The sequence below is a fragment of the Populus trichocarpa genome, chromosome 2 (genome assembly GCF_000002775.5).
Source record: "Populus trichocarpa isolate Nisqually-1 chromosome 2, P.trichocarpa_v4.1, whole genome shotgun sequence".
Classification (NCBI taxonomy): Eukaryota; Viridiplantae; Streptophyta; class Magnoliopsida; order Malpighiales; family Salicaceae; genus Populus; species Populus trichocarpa.
In genome coordinates, this window is record NC_037286.2 from 22,244,032 (window position 1) to 22,264,264 (window position 20,233).

The following is a 20,233-nucleotide window of genomic DNA, read 5'->3' on the forward strand; positions in this document are numbered from 1 at the left end:
ACTGCCTATCAAAACCCAAAACCATCTCAGATAAGCTGGCACCGCTTCCACCTGCTACCCCATTTACAGAGCCACTACCCCAATCAACGTGTTGCTTCAATCTCACGTCGGATAAGAATTATAAGATCTGGAGTTCAAACTTTTAGATCATGCGAGGATAAGATCCCATTCATCGTTTTGTGTTGTCTATAGCCATTTGGGCATTACAATCATAGCAGAACCTTGATGTCAATATCAAGTGGATGATCCAATAGCATGCTCAGGAGAGTCAAGGTGAAAATAGGAATTAAACATCTATGTGCTAGAAGAGTGGAAGAATCATCTCCATGTCTCCATCAATCTTAGAATGACACTTCAGATAATTTAATTGAAATCGTGTTTTTAAATTTTTTTTTTTAATTTTGCTGAAAATTAATTAAAAAAAATAAAAAAATATTATTTTAATATATTTTTAAATGAAAAGTATTTTGAATGATAACATTTTTATCTGGTAAGATTTTTTACTCTTGGGACCTTAAAGCGTGGACAAATTTTCTCCTCGGACGTCCAATTTCAAAATTAATGTTGATTCAATGAATTAACGAACAAGCAGGAGTTCGAATATCATTCTATCGAATTTCAGTATAATCATTCTACTCGAACATCAAATACAATCTGAGGCATTGACAATAAAAGGTGGCAACTAGTTTGCGTAGAAATTGGGGTTTTCACTGTACAAGGAAACAGTGTCAAAAGATAGAAAGCATGCCTCTTTTGCATTTTTTTCACAAATTGCATGGAAAAGTTGGAGCAGCCTCTAGTGTTTAAGTTGATCTCTCATGTCATGCCAAAACCATAATAGATTAGTGAAAAGCAAGGTTTCCAGGATGAGGATCAGCGTGAAAGAAATCAGCTTTCACCTTCTCTGGATGAAGGTGCTGAACATGTTTTCTCTAGCTGCGGCGATGGATAGCTGTTAAAGAAGAGGATTCCGCCATGACCACGTCCAAGATCAGATGACCTGTTCTCACGGCAGAGTTCAGAAACCATGCTGGTGGCGTGGACAATATGAGAGGAAAAGCCACTGATCCATCCGCTTATCAGTTCCATTCAAACCCCCTCCTTCCATGTCGCCGCTTCTTCACAACTATAGTGATCTATAATAATTATTCTATTCATCGTTGAGAATTTTAAAAAACAATCTCCTCAAAGTAGAAATCAAAATGAACAAGTCCGCAGGATTCATAAGGGATCATGCATTGGGTTATTACCTTATTCGGAAAGCAAATCACAGCCTAAATCTTCTTCACAACTATCAGTGGGTTCATCACCATGAACAATCATTGATTCCTCTGGACCAGAAGATGCTGTTTTCTTGTATAAGCCTCTACTTCTATCCAAAAATCCCTTTCTCATCATACTTGCATATTTTCCCCTGATATCAACAAGAGGATGTTTATGTATAAGTTGTTGCCGATCATATGCTTCTCTAAGAACCACAGTCTGAGTATCACTCTTCTTTGAGATGTAAAAAATGCCAGGATGTCGCTCAAACACCCTAGTGAACTTCTGGGGCAGTGACAATGGGTTGCGAAGATTGCTTACATTCTTGCGCTCCGTTCTCTTATGTACAGTAAGGTGGAGAAGCTCATGAAAGACTCCAACAATTCTCTTCTCAGACACATCTGTTCGTGGATCCAAATCTGAGGCATCAGAGTAAGGTGAAGTATATGGAAGTCTCTGCCACTCTTCCAACCATTCCATGCATTTCCTCTTCAATCCAAAGCCCCTTGTAAAGCCAACTGGAAAGGCTAAGCAGCCATTTTTCATGTCTTCTTCCTTCTGTTGAAAAGCAGCATTCTTCTGCAGCTGGGAGACAGCAAGGCGATCATCCCAAACTTGGAGTTTCAAGCCAACACGATCGTCAGGAAGGCGAACTGAAGAAAACAAATCAGGGTGAAGTGGAATCAAGGAATCAAAATAGTCATAAGGCAATCCCATGTCCCATCTCAGCTGGTCAATGGTTTGTAATGGCAGTGTCCTATCCCTTGTAAGCATAAGCAGTTTGCATAGCCGTTCAACCAAATCAATTTGATTCTGCTCAAGAATTCCAAGTTCTTCACGGCGGAGATCTAGGGCTTCAGCAGTCAACTGAAAGCAGGGAACACGAGTGCCTCCACTATCAAGAACATGAGATTCACAGAAAATATTAGGATATCTCCTGATAAATGTAGAGAGCTTAAGATCATGAGGCAGCCCAAGCTGCCCACGATGCAGTCTAAGCCGGTATATAGGAAGGCAGCATCCGCGAGCAGAAGAGATGATCGAAACAAGTATGCAAGCTGCTTTAAGATCTGCCTGATCTGCCACTACAGCATCCAATACTCTATCCTTCACCCATTTTAACTTGACATTCACCAAGCTAAATTTTTGCTGGTAATTGTATCCTGTCCGAAACGCACCAAGAAAATTGGAGCATCCAGCTCCCTTTTTTAACAACAGCAGAAAAACCATCTCTGCTTCATGATGATAAAGAATGAGTTCAGATATCAATCAGGCTCTAGTTTCATCATTTTACACTTTCCAAACCCACCATAAAACAGTAGAAAAAAATCAGCATAGCAGAAGTTCCCATCAATCAACAACATTAGAGACAGTAAAACATGAATTGACAAGTTAATATTTACCCACAAAAAAATCAGCCACCACAATCAAGTTAAATTTGTTTTCCTATCAGTAGTTAAAGAACTAATAGTTTTGACATTTCTCAGTAAGAAGAAGAATTACTTGCACTTGAAAAAATCTTTTTCAAAGAAGAAGGCATAGATTTAAAGAAGAAAAAAAAGATGAGAGGTTTTTAGTTTTTACCTGCTGGTTTTAAGTCGTCTTCTAGGTGATGGGAGAAGATGGGTTCGGGAGGACAATCATGGACAGCAGCAGCAAGGGCAGTGGGAAACTCGCGTTACACATGGCAGCTCCATGCGCAGATTGGCGAAAACGTTGCTTTGCAGCAGCAGCTGGAGATAGACTGTAGCAGAGGCCTTTTATAGTTCTTTAAAGAAAAGAAAAATCGTTTCTCTATTTTTGTATTTTTTTTAATTAATATGAGGAAAGATAAACGTTGAATATATTTATATATAAATAATTGAAAAAATAATTGATATCTGTTAATGATATCAAATAAATAATATATTATTATTATTATTATTGGGATGAGAATTTTTTTCAATCCAGCAGCATAAAAAATAAAAAGTTCATAAAAATAATATCAAGAAATATTTTTTAAAAAATAATATTTTTTTAATAAAATAATAATTAATGCAATGACTCATAATAAGTTTCAGAAATGAAAGATAGAGACCAAATAGGTTTACCAAATATTATTTTAATTTATTTATAAGAAAGATAAAAGACTATAAAATATTAAAATGTTCAAAATTTAAGGACTAAATGACAAAAATTTGGGGAGCTTGCCTTTGTCTCAAATAAAAAAATGAATGATTGAAGAGAAATAGATTCTTTCTTTCTACAGGAGGAGGAGGAGAAGCGCCAGCAAGCCAAGCAGGAAGCAGGGCAGCAGCAAAGCAATCCAACAACATGATGGGTCCAGTAATTAGCAGTAGAGACTGTGGTAGCAGAGCTGCTGCAGTCCCTCTCGTGGTTTCCTCCAAAACCAAAGCTCAAACTCACCCACCAACATCACTTGTTCTTCCCTTTTCAAATCCCAAATCCCAACTCTCTCTTTTCAATATTCACCACAAATTCTACCATAATAGAAGAAATGGGGTGGCTCAAAGCAGCCCCAAAATGGTTACATGCTCCGCCTCCGCTGAGAAAAATAACTCTGCGGCAAAGAAGTTGCGTCTCATCCTTGACTCTCCTGGGGTTCACCAGGGCCCTGCTTGTTTTGATGCTTTAAGTGCTCTGCTTGTCCAGCGAGCTGGTTTTGATTATTGTTTCACCAGTGGTATGTACTATGTTTCTTCCTATGTACTATGTCCTATGTTTTTCTTAAAGACAAAAATAGGTTGTGGGTTCTGTTTGATTGTTTGTTTCTGTAGGATTTTCGATATCGGCAGCTAAATTGGGGTTGCCTGATACTGGATTTATTTCCTATGGAGAAATGGTGGATCAAGGCCAACAAATTACTCAAGCTGTATCCATTCCTGTCATTGGAGATGCCGATAATGGATATGGGAATCCCATGAATGTTAAAAGAACTGTCAAGGGTTATATTAGAGCTGGCTTCGCCGGGATCATCCTTGAAGATCAGGTTTGTGTTATTTTTCAATGAAACAAGAGTGTATTTTTTGTTCTGGAAGAAGAATTGGCTGTTTTCTCAACCCTGTACTGTACTGTAGTGGCTGCTTAGCACTTCAAGTTAACCAATAGTATGAACCAGACTGGTGCTCCAGCTGGTTTGTCGAGAAATTATTAGGTGAACCTAGCTCACCATTAGCTCACTTACATGATTTATGTGGGACTGCCGCTTCTTGGATGAATGTGGGACCACCACTGTTTTAGAGTGGTTCTAGCGATCATGCAATAATTTCTCCAGTTCACGGCTACCCTGGTCCAACTAGCCATTTCAGTACAGTTTTAAAATTAATTGGATGTGGATAGTTTCTTCTTAGTGGATAAGATAGATTCCTGTCTTGATTCTTGTCTAGGAGAGTAACCAGCACTCGTTCTCCTTGTTGCCTTAATGGTGGATTGTTACTTAGCATGACACTCATGGTCAGTGATTCAAGAGTTGGTCTGGGGAAGAGATAAAGTATTTGGGAGAACAATGTAGCTCTATCAGAGGAGTTTCTAGACTTTTCTTGTACTTATGGTTCGTGTGATTTGGGTTCAAGTAAGGGTGCCTAAACCAGGTACTGGTTACAATCCAAAACCATCTAACCTTCATGACACAGGATCTGCAATTTTTCTCTTTAGGTTTCCATGGACAAATTGGGCATTTAGATGGCCTTAACTAATTTCCCAAAGAAGAAAGTAGATGGATTTCCACCCAACTAGTTTAGTATTGAAGCTCAGTTGTTTTTGTAAAGTAGGATAAGTTTTAGCTCTAGCTTCAAAGATCTATCTTTGTTTTAATCTAACAATAATTTAATTGTGGACTATTAGTGTAATGAAGATGATATCTCTTTTTAAAAATAGAGAAAACTAGCAATAGAATCATATCATACAATATGACAAGGAAACCAACGATCAATTTTGGCATAAAATCTGAATCTTGTGAGTCACAAAAAATTGAGATGTCCAGTTTGGAGTGAGCATTAGTTTGTCTGTCTTATGAAGTAGGATATCACTAGGAATTTGAAGATCCGAGTAACACCTTTTGGTGTCTTGTGACTCTTGTTTCCCTTCTGTTAAAATTGCAGCTTAAATCTTAATCCTACATTTCTTAACTATGATGTGTCCTATCATTAGTCAAGCTGCAAATTGCTGCAGTTTAGATTTTCTTTTGCTTATAAACCTGATAATGCAAGGTGTCTCCAAAAGCTTGTGGCCATACTCGTGGCAGGAAAGTGGTGTCTCGGGAGGAAGCCATAATGCGGATAAAAGCAGCTGTCGATGCACGGGAAGAGACTGGATCAGATATTGTTATTGTTTCACGAACTGATTCTCGTCAAGCAGTGTCTTTGGATGAATCTCTTTGGAGGTCAAGAGCTTTTGCTGATGCTGGAGCAGATGTCCTTTTCATTGATGCACTAGCTTCAAGAGAAGAGATGAAGTCTTTCTGTGAAATCTCTCCCTTAGTTCCAAAAATGGTAAAGTTTGTTTTCCCTGATATAACACAAATATGACATGCATCTCAAGTTTAATGAATCATTTTTGTTGATCTATTATTAAATGTCTTCTTTTGAAGTTATTTACCCAAAGAAAAATCAACAGTTTTTAGGTGGAATTAGTATATGTATATGGATGAGTTGTGACTCTAGAAATCAAAATGAGGATTCAAAATCTTTTTTATTTTTATTTTTTTTCCTGTAGTGGCGTCAGCACTGCTTGCTTTGTAGGATTATGCACCTTTTCGCTTTGTTAGTCAATTAATAGTGTGACCAGAAGTGTGCTTTATAGATAAGACTTGTATAAAAAAATCACATCTATCCTTTTTCCATCTGCCTCACATTATATCATATTTTCAGCTTTAGCATTCGTCTTCTAGCCTCGATATTAATGAATTAAACTATCATAGAATTAACTCGAGGATTATGTTGGAATGGTGGGCTTATTTATCAGAATATTAGGGCTGCAAACTAATTCAGAGGTCCATTCAGCTAAAGGCACCACAGGCAAAATTAGCCTTGGTTTCAAAAACTAGATTCTGTACCAAAATTTAAGTTTCTAGTTGCAATGAAGTTTCCAGTTCTAGCCCTGAATCTTACAATGCAAGGTATCTCTAAAAGCTTTTGGTCATTAGGTGTGCTTGTGACCTTTTTAAGTGTAATGTCTAAGGTAGCAAAACTCCCTATAGTAATGCCCCGTTTGATTTAAGATTCTGTCTGTGAATACAAGTTAAATATCATATGCAATGCATGTGACCCCTTATTAGCACCAGTAACGCAACCCTCCATCTCCAAAAACCTTTTATTATTATTATTATTATTATTATTATTATCACTATTCTATCTCTATCCACCACCAACAATCTCTTTTACTCTGATTTGCAGTTTGGTTGTATCTTTGAGTACTTTATGTAGGATCTATTGCCTGCAAAAACATGGTGAATTTGGTTCTTGGTGGATTCGGGTCTTGATGTTAATTGAGTGGGTATTGATTGTAGAGGTTTATTGGGTTTTATGGTTTTGGTTGTAGTTCACTCATGAAGATTGATGGTTAAAATATCACTGCCCCAGGATCAGATTCCTCCTTATAAGAAACCAAATGATTTGGAGAATTTGTGGAAAGTTGGGTATTAATAGCTTATTAAAGCCTACATGTGTCATCTAGTATTGCAAAAATCAGCAGATATGCCTATTAATTTGGTCCTTTTTTTTTTAATTTGAGACATTTGAGCTTTGATAAGACTTATCAAGATGTGTTATATGTTGAAGACATTTTTTTGAAAGGGGATTGTGAGTAAGTACGTGTCTAACTTCGATTTTGATCACTGTCATTATTGGATCAGCTGTGATTTTGGGGCTGGTGGGAGAAATAGGGCTGAGTTTAGGAAGAGAAGAAAGAAGGGTAAGTGTATGAATGTAGATGGTGTGTTTCCAATTTTTTATTAATCACTTTAAGAATTGGAGTCATTGAAGGGCACACGCATCTCTCCAGAATGGTGGATTGGAACATAATAAAATTGTGGTGTGCCAAAGGGAGGGAGGGATTTGTATTCATAGTACTGTCTCTATCAGTCTTTCCAATCTCTAAAGGAGTCTTGTGCATGAATTCTTAATTAATGGTTGATTATTTTCTTCACTCCTTATATTTTTTGAATTTGTTGTAGTTGCTATGGTATTCATGATTCTAAACTTAACTGGAATAATGAGGATATTGTATACTGCATTTAAAAGAGTTTTTCCTAACAAATTACTTTATAAACCAAAATTTTATTGTTTCTATGTAGGCCAACATGCTTGAAGGAGGAGGAAAAACACCAATAGTCACTCCTTTTGAACTTGAGGAGGTTGGATATAAACTTGTGGCCTACCCTCTTTCCTTGATCGGGGTATCTATAAGAGCTATGCAGGTCAGATGTCTTCACCTTTATAAGAAATTGATGTACATATGGTGTTAAAAACTTGTTTAACATTCTTACTCAAGTTGAATAACTTTTCCAAACAGTATGTCGTGGCTTAAATAAATGAAGTTTAGGAATTTCCCAACTGTTAACATATATCTTTTCATGCTTTTGACCTTTTCTGAAAGTAATGCATCAGTTAAATACTTTTTAATACTTCTATGATCAGAAAACCCATGAGCAAAAGCAAACTGCGGATCAAAATCTTCAAAAAATAAACCCTGCCAATTTTGGCAGTGTGCTTTTTCAAGAGTTTTCCTTGATGAGAGGGTTGTTAAAGTAACTCCTGTCACTCATTGCAGGATTCACTAGCTGCCATCAAAGGAGGTCGTATCCCTCCTCCTGGCAGCATGCCATCTTTTGAAGAAATAAAGGATATCTTAGGTTTCAACACTTACTATGAAGAAGAGAAGCAGTATGCAATCAGCAGCAGTCAAATGGCTAGGCAGAGAGGTGAGTGAGATATGAACGTAACACCTAGAGATTCCCATTTGTGTTTGTACTGTTTACTATGTTATTGATTCAGAGATTGGGCAACTTTGGTTCTGACCATTAAACCTTGTTACTTACACCTTTTCTTTCTCTTGGAGAAAATGCAAAAATGGACCATGTGATTTTGGCCATTTGCATTCCAGTCACATTTTTTTTTCTTTTTAAGCATTATGTGATTTGCTCCATTAGCAAGGGCCTTAATACCATTGGTTACATGATGAGGAGGCGTGAAACATTTGGAATGCTTTTAGGTGGATCTATATATTTTTGTCACATCACCCACATAAAAAAAGGCTTCGCTAATTGATTCTTGATTGCTGGAAAATAAACCCATTGGGAATGCAAATATCCAAAAATTACAAGGTACAGTTTTGCTCTCTGGCCTTTCCTGTCTTTTAAAAACTTAACTTATTGGTTATTTGTGAACACAATTGTCTGCTTGGATAAGTTATTTGTGAATACAATTGTCTGTTTGATAAGATTTTTCAACCCAAATGATTAATCCACTACTAGGAGAGGCCTATATACTTGTTTAACCTGCCTAAGAACTATGTGTGCCCTAACATCACCTCTCCAGTGTAATCCCAGAAGCAGCAAATGCAAATGGGATCTTTTGGAACCGCAACAAATGACCTAACAGGCTGGTGTTGAGACAGTTAGGGGTTGAAACTAAAACTGAACTAAATTGTCTTTTCTAGTTTAAGGAGATCAACTGCAGCTAGTTGTTCAACCATGCTCCTGAGCTATTTTTGCTTATAGTACAGTTTGTTGGTTTTTTACTTTGCTTGGATGGTTCCCAAAGACTTTGTTTCGAAACTTTTGAATGTATGCTGCTGTCTTGGTTGTTTCTAAATCAAGCTTTAATATGTGCTTGTTGATTTTTCTTGTTCACCAACTTTCCTGTAAGAATCCAAGTTACACAATTGCTACTTCCCTGTTTCTAACTCTTAATAAAATATGTTATTCATTCATCAGCAAGCAGTAATGTTTATGGCATACAACGGAGGACTCCAGATTATACAGAGCAAAGAAGTCAGAGTCCTCAAGATCCTGTTGTTGAAGTGATCACTCCAGAAGTATACGGTGGCTATGGTGCAGATAATTCAAGAGGTCCTTTTTCTGGGATCTGGTCTCGAACATTGAGAGTCAAAATAACTGGAAGAGATGGATTTGAAAAACTTGATGTTAGGATTCCAGTAAGTCCTCTTCTAATGTAGCTAACATCTAACTGTGCTCCATCTGACCTAATCACACCACTAAGTGCATACCCCAGCTTATAAAACCTGATCATAAAGCATTGCCATCTTAGATTTTTTAAATTATCGAGTATTTCATGGTTTAAATATGAATTCTACTGTTACATAGAGAATCACATGATGGATTTTTAAGTTACCACTACATTTCATGATGGATTATATTGGTCACTTCCCGGCGGACGCCAATGCTTGAAACCCTGTGGACTAAAATGCACTGCTTCTTCAGTAAATGAACCTACTTGGTGAGATTGTTTTTCCTATTAAAATAAATGCATTGCTAGTGTTTTACTGAAATGATCTATGTTGCCAACCCTGCTAATTTGCACTGGAGACTTAGTTTAGTTTTATATCCAGCACACTTCACCATTTCACCAATGTACTTGATCAACATTTATTGCCTCATATATGATTTAAAGATATCATAAAATGTTTTAATTCTGTCCTTTTCTCTTCGTATGCATTTGTTTCCCTCATTCCATTTGACAGAAATCATTACTGATATCATGTGTCTAGATCTTTGACAATTTATGGATGACGCTCTTCCTTATCACTGAAATAAAACTAATTATGCAAAAAGAAACTGCAAGTCATTCACATATAGTAAATTTGTGGCCAACTACCTACCATGCTGAAATCTCCTTTCATTTGTTCATGCTTGAGGAACTTGTGGGATTGCATGTAAAATAATATGATGCATTGTGTTAATGCCTGAAAAAATGTCCCTTTGATCAATTACTGCATTTCTTATATATCCTGCCTCTCATTGAATGATCTTTCTTGCATACGTCAATAATTGGTGCAAGATAGAGTTGCATACAACATAAAATGATGCCCTCTTATTTATGCTCTAAGAGTGCATTTGTCCTCTTATTTATGCTCTGAATGAATATATTGTGCCTTAATTAACTTTTTCCTTCTAAGAATGCATTTGTCATGGATTCTTATCTCTAAGCTTTGATATCTAATCGTACATTATACATCCTAAACTCTCCATATATATTTTACAAAGAAATGCATTATCAAATGAACAAATGAGGCACGAGTAAAATGCATGGAGTAGTGATGCCAGTTCACCATCCCATCTCTCCCAGTCACCAGTAAAATGCATACAGTTTACAATTTTTTTTCCCCTTTTCTTTCTGGAAGCATATGGGACAAGTTCGTTTTTTTATTTTTGGCAACATATTTTGTCTTTGTTTTTGCCTTTTAAAGTAATGCTTCCATTATTCTGCAATCATTATTATGATTTGTAAATACTACAATCTCTCACATGACCAGCAAGACATCTAAGAGTTTGTTTCATGAAACAAGAGAGTACTGGTCTTTCCTTTTTCTTTTTGTTTCAGCAAAACAAGGAGTGATTAAACAATTCATTCTCTTTTTCTTTGTATTCTTTGCAGGCTGGGTTCTTGGAGGGGATCACAAATATAGTTCCAGGTACTTTCTGCATTCAATATACTAATAAAAATTGCTATATAGATTTGAAGGTTGTGAAAAGGTTAAAGTGGTGCGCATATTTGGTACACAGCTTTGGGAGGTGTGAACATTAAAGGACTCTTGGATGATGCAGCTGAGGAAGTAGGAGGCAAGCTCTTGTTAGATTTTAATGATACCGTTGGTGACAGGATTCAAGTATTTCTAGAATAATTTTTCACTAGTTGAATAGAGAAGGTATCTTTAGCTGCAGATAAACATGACTCTTGCCATTCTTCGAGACAGATTTAATATTGCTTGTTTTTTTCCGTCCTGAGCCTAGTTCTCCATCTTGCAGAGAAGCCCTACGTGCCTCAAGACAAATACCAAGAAACAGAATGCAGGTTTGCTAAAGATGATTATATGTAGGGTTTGGACTGAAACACAGACACTTGATAAATTGTAAAGATTGAGGTACTGCAAAAAGATCTCAGGGAGGTGGTTGCGATGCCCCTATAGTTTATCAGAAGGGAGACAAAACTGAAATGAGTATCCAATCATTTGTGAAGCATGTTGAAACTGCTAATTAAAGTGAATTGACAAGCAATCTGGAAAGGTCAGGGGCGTTTTGAGGTGTTTTGGCCCCAATATTTTCAACCTCTAATTTTTATTTTTATTTTTTAAGTTATAATATTGTTCCTCATTTTGCTGCTTTTTAGGTTTCAATATCTTCTTATTGAGATTCGTTTTTAATAGATTGCAAGTTTGATAAGTTGGCTTGCAGGTCGGTCAATCAACCCAAAACATGTTTTTTCTTTTTAGAGAAAAACTATGAATCCAAGGATCAAGAAAAGAAAAGAAAAAAAAAAACAGTCAAGGTTCCAGAAAGATAGATTGACCCATGTTATATGAATTAATTATAGCAATATAACTATGTTATAGCGATGTTCCTCACATTATTGGTTGTATTTAACTTTCGAGATCATGCCTTGTATCTATCTTCTCCTGTTATGCTACACAACTTTGACCTTTATATATTAAAAAACAATACAAAAATTACATGGAAAACTCTCTCAGACAGATCTAATCAAATCTCCAGCAACTGCCGAAAATTATCTCCAGCTACCCATGTTATAACATCTCTAAGCCCACAGGCCATCAAGCCTATAAGCTGATCCTCTCTCAGCCTAGTTGTGTTTCTGCATATCTTGTAAAGCCTTGAAGTCGTGCTGCGCATGCACCTGTTATTCGAACTAGCTTGCCTGATACACAGCAATTCACTTGCACTAGTCAAAGGTATATTACATGAGATAATTGCATCCAGCATGGCGTATGCTACGACTGTTTTTATTGATACGAGTTCACAAGATGATTTCTCAACAGACAAATCACCAGACGATGACACTATCCTTACTCCACCTGTCTTCCCCCTGCATCAATAATTTAGACATTCACACCACAATCATTACAAAAAAAAAAAAAAAAATGAATTCTGAGATTTATTGATCATTCGGTAACCAAGCATAGTATAAAATCCCTGATGAGTTACAAAAAAAAATATATATGCTCCGTGAGAGGAGAAGGGGGTGAAGACAGCCTGAGAAGGGTTATCTTCACCGTATTACAAATTCACAACAGCCGAGTCAGCGACGCAACTAATCAATATATTCTGGCTCAAAATGAATGATAATGCAACCAATGGCGAGATATATGGATGATGAATACACATAATCACATCAAGATTTGTATCGGAATATTATGACTATCAAACAAAAATACATCTTCAAGACAAATACATCTTTAAGAGACCCCATGGGGACGGGAAAGAACGAGCATGGCAATGGTAGCACTTGGGGTTAGCAATGCCATCCCCTTTTACCTCCAAAAATCAACAGGTATTCGTTGCCCTTCAGTATGGTTGATCCATCTCATCGATATCCGCCATAATGTTGTTGGGGAGTGTAACCACCAGAACCCATCATGGGGTTATAGCCACCAGGCATGGCTGATCCAGGAGGCATCTGGCCACCTGGCATCATTCCCATGTTCATCATCCCCATTCCCACACCCACACCCACACCCATGGGCTGGTGCACTCCTCCATAACCTCCCATGCCAATGCCTGAACCAGGACGACCACCCATACCAATGCCCATATTCACGCCCGCACCCACACCCATTCCCATACCAGAACCAATCATAGGGTTTGGAGGTGGGCTGAGAACACCTGCACCAGGTCGGCCCATCCCAGTACCAGACCCCATAGCTTTGCCCATGGTGACAGTAGATGTAACTGGAGTCATGGGCTGTTTTTCCATTCTCTTTTCCTTGCGATTAAGGGCATCAAAATCAACTCCAATGTCAGCCAATGGATTGGTTTTAGCTGCATATGATAAAAAAAAGAAGGTAAAAACCAAGTGTACAAATAAATTACGATTTCACAACCAAAAGACCATTTAACAAATTTGGATAACTTTCAAGTATTGAATATACTCACGTCCAGAAATATTCAAATTGACCAGCCCTCTACTCATAGTATCTGCCCACACTGTTGACTTGGTCTCAAATTTGTCTTTGGATGGTAGAGGAACTATAGCAAGCGACCCTGTTGAAGATGGAAGAGCTGTCTGAGATGACATGGAAGAGTTCGATCCTTGAGAAAACAAATTACCCAGGACATCTTTCTGTTGAGGAGATGAAGCGGTTGGAGTTTGGTAAGTAAATTGTGAAGAAACTGGGACTGTAGAGCCACGTTGTGGGTGAAAGTTTCCACTGTTAAATTGTGGGGTTGATCCAGTCAGTGTATGGTGAGAAAATTGAGGGACAACTGGGGCTGCAGAACCTTGTTGTGGAAAGTTTCCATTGTTAAAATGTGCCACTGGTCCAGCTGGAGGTTGTAGAGCCATGTTGGAAGGGTTAGTAGCTGGGAATCCTCCCTGTGGAAGGAAGTTTGCACTGCTTAATTGTTGGGTCTGAGGAGCCATGTGTGGAACTGCTGGCGGTACCATATTCCCTGCTGGTGGATTGAAGTTCCCGTACATGCTAGCCCCTAACTGTGGAGGTTGGCCAGAAGGAAATGAAAAACCTGCCTGTGAGGCTGCAGCATAAGGACCGGATGATGAGAGAATGTCTGCCAGAATATCAGTTTCTGGATGAGAACTTGACATTTCTTGAGGAAAAAAGTGTGAGTTTGTTGAAGGAGGTTGAACATTGGGTGCTGAATAAGTCATGTCAGAGAATGCATCACCATTTGGTGGTGCAGCTGCATGGGGCATTTCAGCATTTTGATTCATAGTAGGCTGGAAAGGGGCAGCCGAAGCAGTTGGCTGTTGGGCTGAGAAATTGTCTGTAGGAGTAGCTTTAAAAGGATTATCACCAAATGGATCTTCGAAAGCCTGCATCAAGGAAATGTCATTTTATATCACAATTGCTATGCTCCATCACCTACATCTTGATACTAAAGATTATAATTAAGAGATAAAAACCACATATTAGGTGAGGGAAGGATGGTGGTTTGCAGAAAATGCGATCTTCATCCCTCCTATTATGAGACAATTAAAAAGCAGGAGGTTTGTGACCAAGGCCAATATTCAACCTATTCAAGCATCTAGATCTAGTCTCCACATCCCTAAGAGATATATTCCAAATTTCAAATGAATATGACGTTTTTTTTTGTTGGGCTATGCTCCAAAACACACTTCTTTTTTTTATTACTAAACCCTTCAACTTAGTTTACCACTGCCTGACAATTTTGTACAGCTATGGGAATTGCGTGACATTCCAAACAATGGAACTTGACAACAGCACATGAGTCCATGTAGCGGCAAATAAATGTGCAAACTTTAGCAGCAATACTCTCTTTAGTAATAATTCCCATAAGAATTTTCTTTAAAAATAATTGTAATAAGCAATATTCAGAATGCATAATGGAATTGAGGGGTGTTTGGTTGTGTTGTCTGGTGCTCCTTAACCACAACAAATTTATAAAACTTGTATAAATGATCAACTCAAGAAATATGGAATTTTTGGTTTACAAGAAAAAAATTTAGAGACTCCAATCCTCAACCACAAAGTTATGCTCACCTGGTTCATAATATTAGAGGCTGATTGTGTTGAAGCAAAAGTGGATCCAGAAAAGTTTGCCTGGGCATCAGCTTCAGAGGATGATGTTGCAGAAGTGACTGGCACAATGGCCAATGGATTTGGAGCAAAAACATCTGATAAAGAGCCGAGTAAATCCATTTCAGCATTGTTTGAGGTGGTAGGGAAAGCAGAGGCAGTTGGAACAGATGTTGCTGTGGGGGAAGCTGTCATGAGAAAAATGAAAAGCATCAATTTCCAATAATGATGGATGTTGATGTTTATTGCAAAAGCTGCAGCGGTACCAAAAAGGCCAATCTAAGTGCCTCATAAAATTTCCTATTTTTCCCCACAAATACATCAAATTCCACCCTATCACCAACCATGGTGGAACATCACATGAAGGGATCCTCATAGGCATTTTTTTACGGATCATCATGCATTGCAATGCAATAATTGCTTAGATATTTTAGTAAACGAAGCTGAATTCTGCAGTTGTCCACATGAGTGCCACACAGGAAAGTGGCCATGTCATGATGGGTCTAACATGCCATTTTTTCATAGAACCAAAGCATTTAAGGGAACTGAGCTCCAGCGATAATTTTGGTTCTACTTAGAACTCAAGTTCATGCAGACACTGAACATGTGGACACAAACACCTCACCATTAAGAACATATGCACCCCCACAAATAGACAGACAGACACTTCAGAGAATAGCCTGAGCACTTATTTTTTTCATCTCACTTGCAATGCAACTCTTAACATCAGCAAATAAACGAGTATCACACTCATTTTGATAGTCACTTTGCTTAGTTCAAAGACCACCTTGCAAACTTAAGTCCAACATGGATTAACACCCCAGCCAGCACCCCCCTTATTAGGCAACTCCATCTCAACATATGCAGCAAGATTTCAGATGCAAGCGAAGGACTGTGCAATACAGTACAACACAAGAACATTGACATTAGCAAACAAGCAGAAATACACGAATTAGTGTACCTGAAACAGGACCACGTGGATCAAATTCATCAGCCACCTCAATTTCCCGGTCTGCAGGAGATGGAGACCTCACATCAAAAGTGTTTGCTTGTCCAGGATTGCTTGGAGGTGGAGAAGCTCCAGGAGCAGGTGCTGCTAAAGTTTCCCCATTCCTTTCATCAAGAATTGATCAAAATTAACCAGATAAGTCAAAGTGATAAAGATCAGAATCATACTACATATCAGTTGTACAAAATCAATACCTTTCACTGTGAGCAGGGCTTCGGGATTCACTTATAGTTTCTTCATAGCTGGGAGGACCACCAATATTTTGCTCGGAAGGTTTTCGCTCAAGCCGCCTGGCAGTGGTGAGACATTATCATTTCAGTTTTACATCATTGATCGACCTTTATACAACTAAAGCAGCAATTAAGAAAACATGAAATGAAATTTACCTTCCATCCTGAGCCCGATCATCAGCTCTAGCACCACTGCCGCTGCAGAAAATGACAAAAAGCTCAAACATGATTTTCAGGTCTACATATAATAAAGACATATAAGGGAAAACAGAAGTTCAGAGAGAAGCATGTTCACTTTTTCAGACATCTTTAACATGGTACAATTCAATGGATCTTCTTTCTCACGCATCAAGTTGGGGCCATTTCATTTTGCTCTTTTTTAAAAGGATACTTTTTTTCCAAAATTATTTCTTATATAGACTTTCCCAACACCAGCACCCTCCATTTGATTATCATAAACTTGCTTTCTCCATGTTTAATTTAATAGCCAAATTAACTTATGAAATAATTCAAGATGAAAAGATTAAAAATCAGACATAACCCCAAGATCAATATGGTTCTTTCCTAACTACAAAAGGTAAGTTACAAATGACCATTTCACCGAGACAAGGATTGTCCTGCGGAAGGTCTGTTATGATTGATCAAAAGTAATAAAGAACCCTATAAAGAATTCAGAACAGTTACCGAGATGAGGATTGACCATCGTCATCAAAAGCCCGATCTCTATCTCTGTCGGAGCTCCTGCTTCTTGACCCATAACCATCAATGCTTCGACTTCTTCCCTGATAGTCATCATCCCTATATCCATCTCTGCCATACCGTTCTTCACCGTAACGATCAGCATCACGACCATACGAATCCCCGTATTTACCATACCGGTCATCATCCCTATAATTGTATTCTCTTTCTTTGCCATAACCATATCCATTTCGATCCTCATCCTTATAGCGACCATCGTCATCATACCCCCCTGTACTTGAATAAGAGCCAGGTCTATACATTCCACCAGGAGATGTGCGAAACCTACCAAACAAAGAGTTAAAATACAATGGTAAATGTCAACAATTATCAGGGAATCCTTCTGGAAAAGGGTTATCTTTCTATTCAATCACATGTTTGTGTTCTGAAATAGAAATTGTTTTGCAAACTAGATATCCTTAAAAATCAAGCATTTTCTGATGCCACCATGACATAAATCATGAAGTTAAAAAAAAAAAAATAGCATATTCAAAATGCATCACAATAAAGTATTCAAATAACTGTCAACTGGGTTCAAGAGAAAACTTACTTGTCCCTGTTAGCAGCAGCCTTCTGTCTAACTTCAATTATCCTTTCTTTATCATTCACCAGGGCCACAAGACTCTGGGATTTCTTCCTGACATTATTACCCTGGTCCTTTCCACTGGAGTCAATATATTGGAAATTTGACAATGTCTGCAACGTAGTAGAAGAAAAATATTATTACAGGTGATCAAAGAAGCACGAAACACACATCTCATTGCCAGCAGAATTAAGGAACAGAAAATTACCGATATTTGATATGAATGTTCCCTTATCTCATCTATGACACGCTCTGATCCATGAGCAACCAGATATTCCAAAACAGTCAACGCCTGAAACCCAACACACTTAGTTTTCAGTCTCTTGTTACAGTACCATTTCTTGAAATAAATATTGCACGTGCTCACGATACATGATACACGTCATTTAGTAATGTACATATTCATAAAGAAACTAAAGAGCACACATCCAACTAATGACAGGTCACAAAAATCAAACCATTATATTATCTACATTTTGAAGAAGCATAAGCATACACCATTCATCAACCAAATCCATCAAAGACAAAGCAGACCTTGTAGACATGCCGCCAATTCCTGCCGGTATCATTAAGCCGTTTCCATAAAACTGCCATGATCATCTGATATTCATGACTGCACGAGATGTTTAAAAATGAATTCCTCTATACGAAAACAAGCACTGGAAAGCATCCACAAGAAAAATCAATCAAGCTCACTAATTTCTAGATGCCTGTGCAATATCTGCAAGAAGTGTTCCATGCGGACCCCAAGGCTCATTACTGGTAGCATCAAGAACCTGAAACAAAAAAAAATGGACAAATTTTATTCCATAAAATCTCTTCCACTAACTCCTAAAATCAAATGCCATTGCTTTTGAACACAATCTAAAAACCAATTCGCACACAAATAAGCTTTAAATCATTATAATTATCATCGACATACAAGTTCGAACTACAACATCACATAATAACATCAAAATGAATTGTCACGATGCCACTTAAGTTAGTATTCACATAATAACATCAAATGCCATTGCTTTTGAACGCAATCTAAAAACCAATTCGCACACAAATAAGCTTTAAATCATTATAATTATCATCGACATACAAGTTCGAACTACAACATCACAGAATAACATCAAAATGAATCGGCTCGACCCCACTTAAAGCTTTCACATTTTCAAAAGAGCAAGAGAAGATTTTACCTTCTGTTCTATCGAAGGAACTTTGAGCACTTTCTTATTAACCTCTCTCTTGCTGTAAAAAAACAAAATTATATATAAAAAAAAAACAGAATACAACGTAAGTAAATGGCGTAGAAAGCACATGAAATGAGCCGAACCAAGTGGATACAATCAAAGACAGCTACGAAGCAGACTTACATGTCCCTGACAGTTTGATCAAAGGCCTTCTTCATTGTCGGAGGACGAGTTGAAGGGCAGTACTGTCGATTTCACTCTTTACCAGCCGTCCGAAATCGAATCGACGAAGAAGAAACTGTCAAAACAACAAAAATTACAGATTAGGTTTTCGGAAGGAAAATTGAATTTAAATAGAAACAATTTTATTTTGTAAAAAATAAAAAAAAATCATCAGATAATAACTTATAAATTATCAAATCGAACAAAAACATTTAATGTGGATAGTAAAAATAAGATCCGAAGAATTATTTGAAAAAGGAAGCAGAATGATAATAATAAAAAATCTAATAGAGGCATAGAGGGGATGCTTACGGGATTTAAAAAGAAGAGAAGATGAGATCCGATTGGATTGAATTGGGTCCGATCCGGTGGAGAGAAATGGAATCAAGGCTTGGAGAGATGAGATCTGATCAGCTCTGTTATGCTCTTCGGAAATTCACAGAGAGAGAGAGAGAGACAAAGGCCAAAGCTCCTGTAATGGAGTTGATGGTTTTGGTGTGTGTTTTTTTTTTTTTTAATTTTCTTCTGTCTGTCTCAAAGCTATAAATTGGGAGAGAGGAATCGAACGAAAAAAAGACAGCGCAGCTTACTAGGAGGAAATTAAGGTGATTGATTAATTAATTAATTAAATATACACGATTATGATATTTTCGTTGTTGTTGTTATTATTATTTTGTAAATTAATTACTGCTGTTTTATTCTAATATAAAACCACTATGCTATAGGATTATGCTGTGGATTGTACATATTAACCCACAAATCAGTGAGTTAATTCGAGTATATTGATTTTTAATAAAATGATATTGTTTTAAATAATAATTAAAATAATTAAAATAATTTTGTTTTTGATAAATAAAATATAATTGATGGGTTACTTAATTTGATCGGATCAATTTTATAAATAATTTAAAAATAAACTTAGACTCTAGCATATTCTAGATTAACAAGTAACTTAATGAGCCACATTTTATAATGATAATTATGGTTATTATTGTTGAAATACTTGTTTTTTAACAAAAGTTACTTTTTGAGTTTTTTTTACCCAACAATAACATTGAAGAGCTAGAAAGTTGATTTGCATGGATTATTAGGGTTTTAGTGTGGTTGTGGTTGTGGTTGTTTTTAAAATATTTTTTATGCTAAAATATATCGAAATAATATTTTTTTATTTTTAAAAAATTTATTTTTGAAATCAGCACATCAAAATGATTCAAAACACACATAAAAATTAATTTTTAACAAAAAAAGTTTTTTAGAATATAGT

The 20,233-nt window shown here is 37.0% G+C and overlaps 3 protein-coding genes across 9 annotated transcripts; 1 reads left to right on the plus strand and 2 right to left on the minus strand.

Annotated features, from left to right (window-relative positions):
* Positions 1-550: 550 nt before the first annotated feature.
* On the minus strand, positions 551-3,040 carry LOC7489912 (protein WHAT'S THIS FACTOR 9, mitochondrial). Of its 5 annotated transcripts, none has more exons than XM_024594443.2 (3): positions 2,848-3,040; positions 1,251-2,495; positions 551-1,126 (listed from the first exon to the last, which is right to left on the minus strand). In XM_024594443.2, exon 2 carries the CDS (start codon positions 2,491-2,493, stop codon positions 1,252-1,254), a length of 1,242 nt encoding a protein of 413 aa, XP_024450211.1. In that variant the 5' UTR covers positions 2,494-2,495; positions 2,848-3,040; the 3' UTR covers positions 551-1,126; position 1,251. The 5 variants fall into 5 exon arrangements, with proteins under 5 accessions (XP_024450211.1, XP_024450210.1, XP_024450209.1 ...); XM_024594442.2 differs by having other exon boundaries at positions 551-1,136; XM_024594441.2 differs by having other exon boundaries at positions 551-2,498.
* Positions 3,041-3,429: 389 nt separating this feature from the next.
* LOC7466177 (uncharacterized) lies at positions 3,430-11,603 on the plus strand. 2 transcript variants are annotated; one of them, XM_024595657.2, is made up of 8 exons: positions 3,430-3,946; positions 4,041-4,252; positions 5,472-5,753; positions 7,556-7,678; positions 8,032-8,182; positions 9,197-9,417; positions 10,878-10,914; positions 11,249-11,603. In XM_024595657.2, exons 1-8 carry the CDS (start codon positions 3,577-3,579, stop codon positions 11,317-11,319), a joined length of 1,467 nt encoding a protein of 488 aa, XP_024451425.1. In that variant the 5' UTR covers positions 3,430-3,576; the 3' UTR covers positions 11,320-11,603. The 2 variants fall into 2 exon arrangements, with proteins under 2 accessions (XP_024451425.1, XP_052306864.1); XM_052450904.1 differs by lacking the exon at positions 11,249-11,603 and adding an exon at positions 11,006-11,148 and having other exon boundaries at positions 3,431-3,946.
* A 166-nt stretch (positions 11,604-11,769) lies between these two features.
* Positions 11,770-19,503, minus strand: LOC7489913 (clathrin interactor EPSIN 2). Of its 2 annotated transcripts, XM_002302848.4 has the most exons (15): positions 19,282-19,503; positions 18,931-19,045; positions 18,754-18,805; positions 18,266-18,345; positions 18,104-18,182; positions 17,778-17,861; positions 17,537-17,682; positions 16,933-17,271; positions 16,405-16,446; positions 16,213-16,308; positions 15,971-16,122; positions 14,974-15,197; positions 13,388-14,285; positions 12,770-13,273; positions 11,770-12,320 (listed from the first exon to the last, which is right to left on the minus strand). In XM_002302848.4, the coding sequence occupies exons 2-14, from the start codon at positions 18,963-18,965 to the stop codon at positions 12,819-12,821; spliced, it is 2,682 nt and encodes an 893-aa protein (XP_002302884.1). In that variant the 5' UTR covers positions 18,966-19,045; positions 19,282-19,503; the 3' UTR covers positions 11,770-12,320; positions 12,770-12,818. The 2 variants fall into 2 exon arrangements, with proteins under 2 accessions (XP_002302884.1, XP_024451424.1); XM_024595656.2 differs by lacking the exon at positions 11,770-12,320 and having other exon boundaries at positions 12,368-13,273.
* Positions 19,504-20,233: the final 730 nt, after the last annotated feature.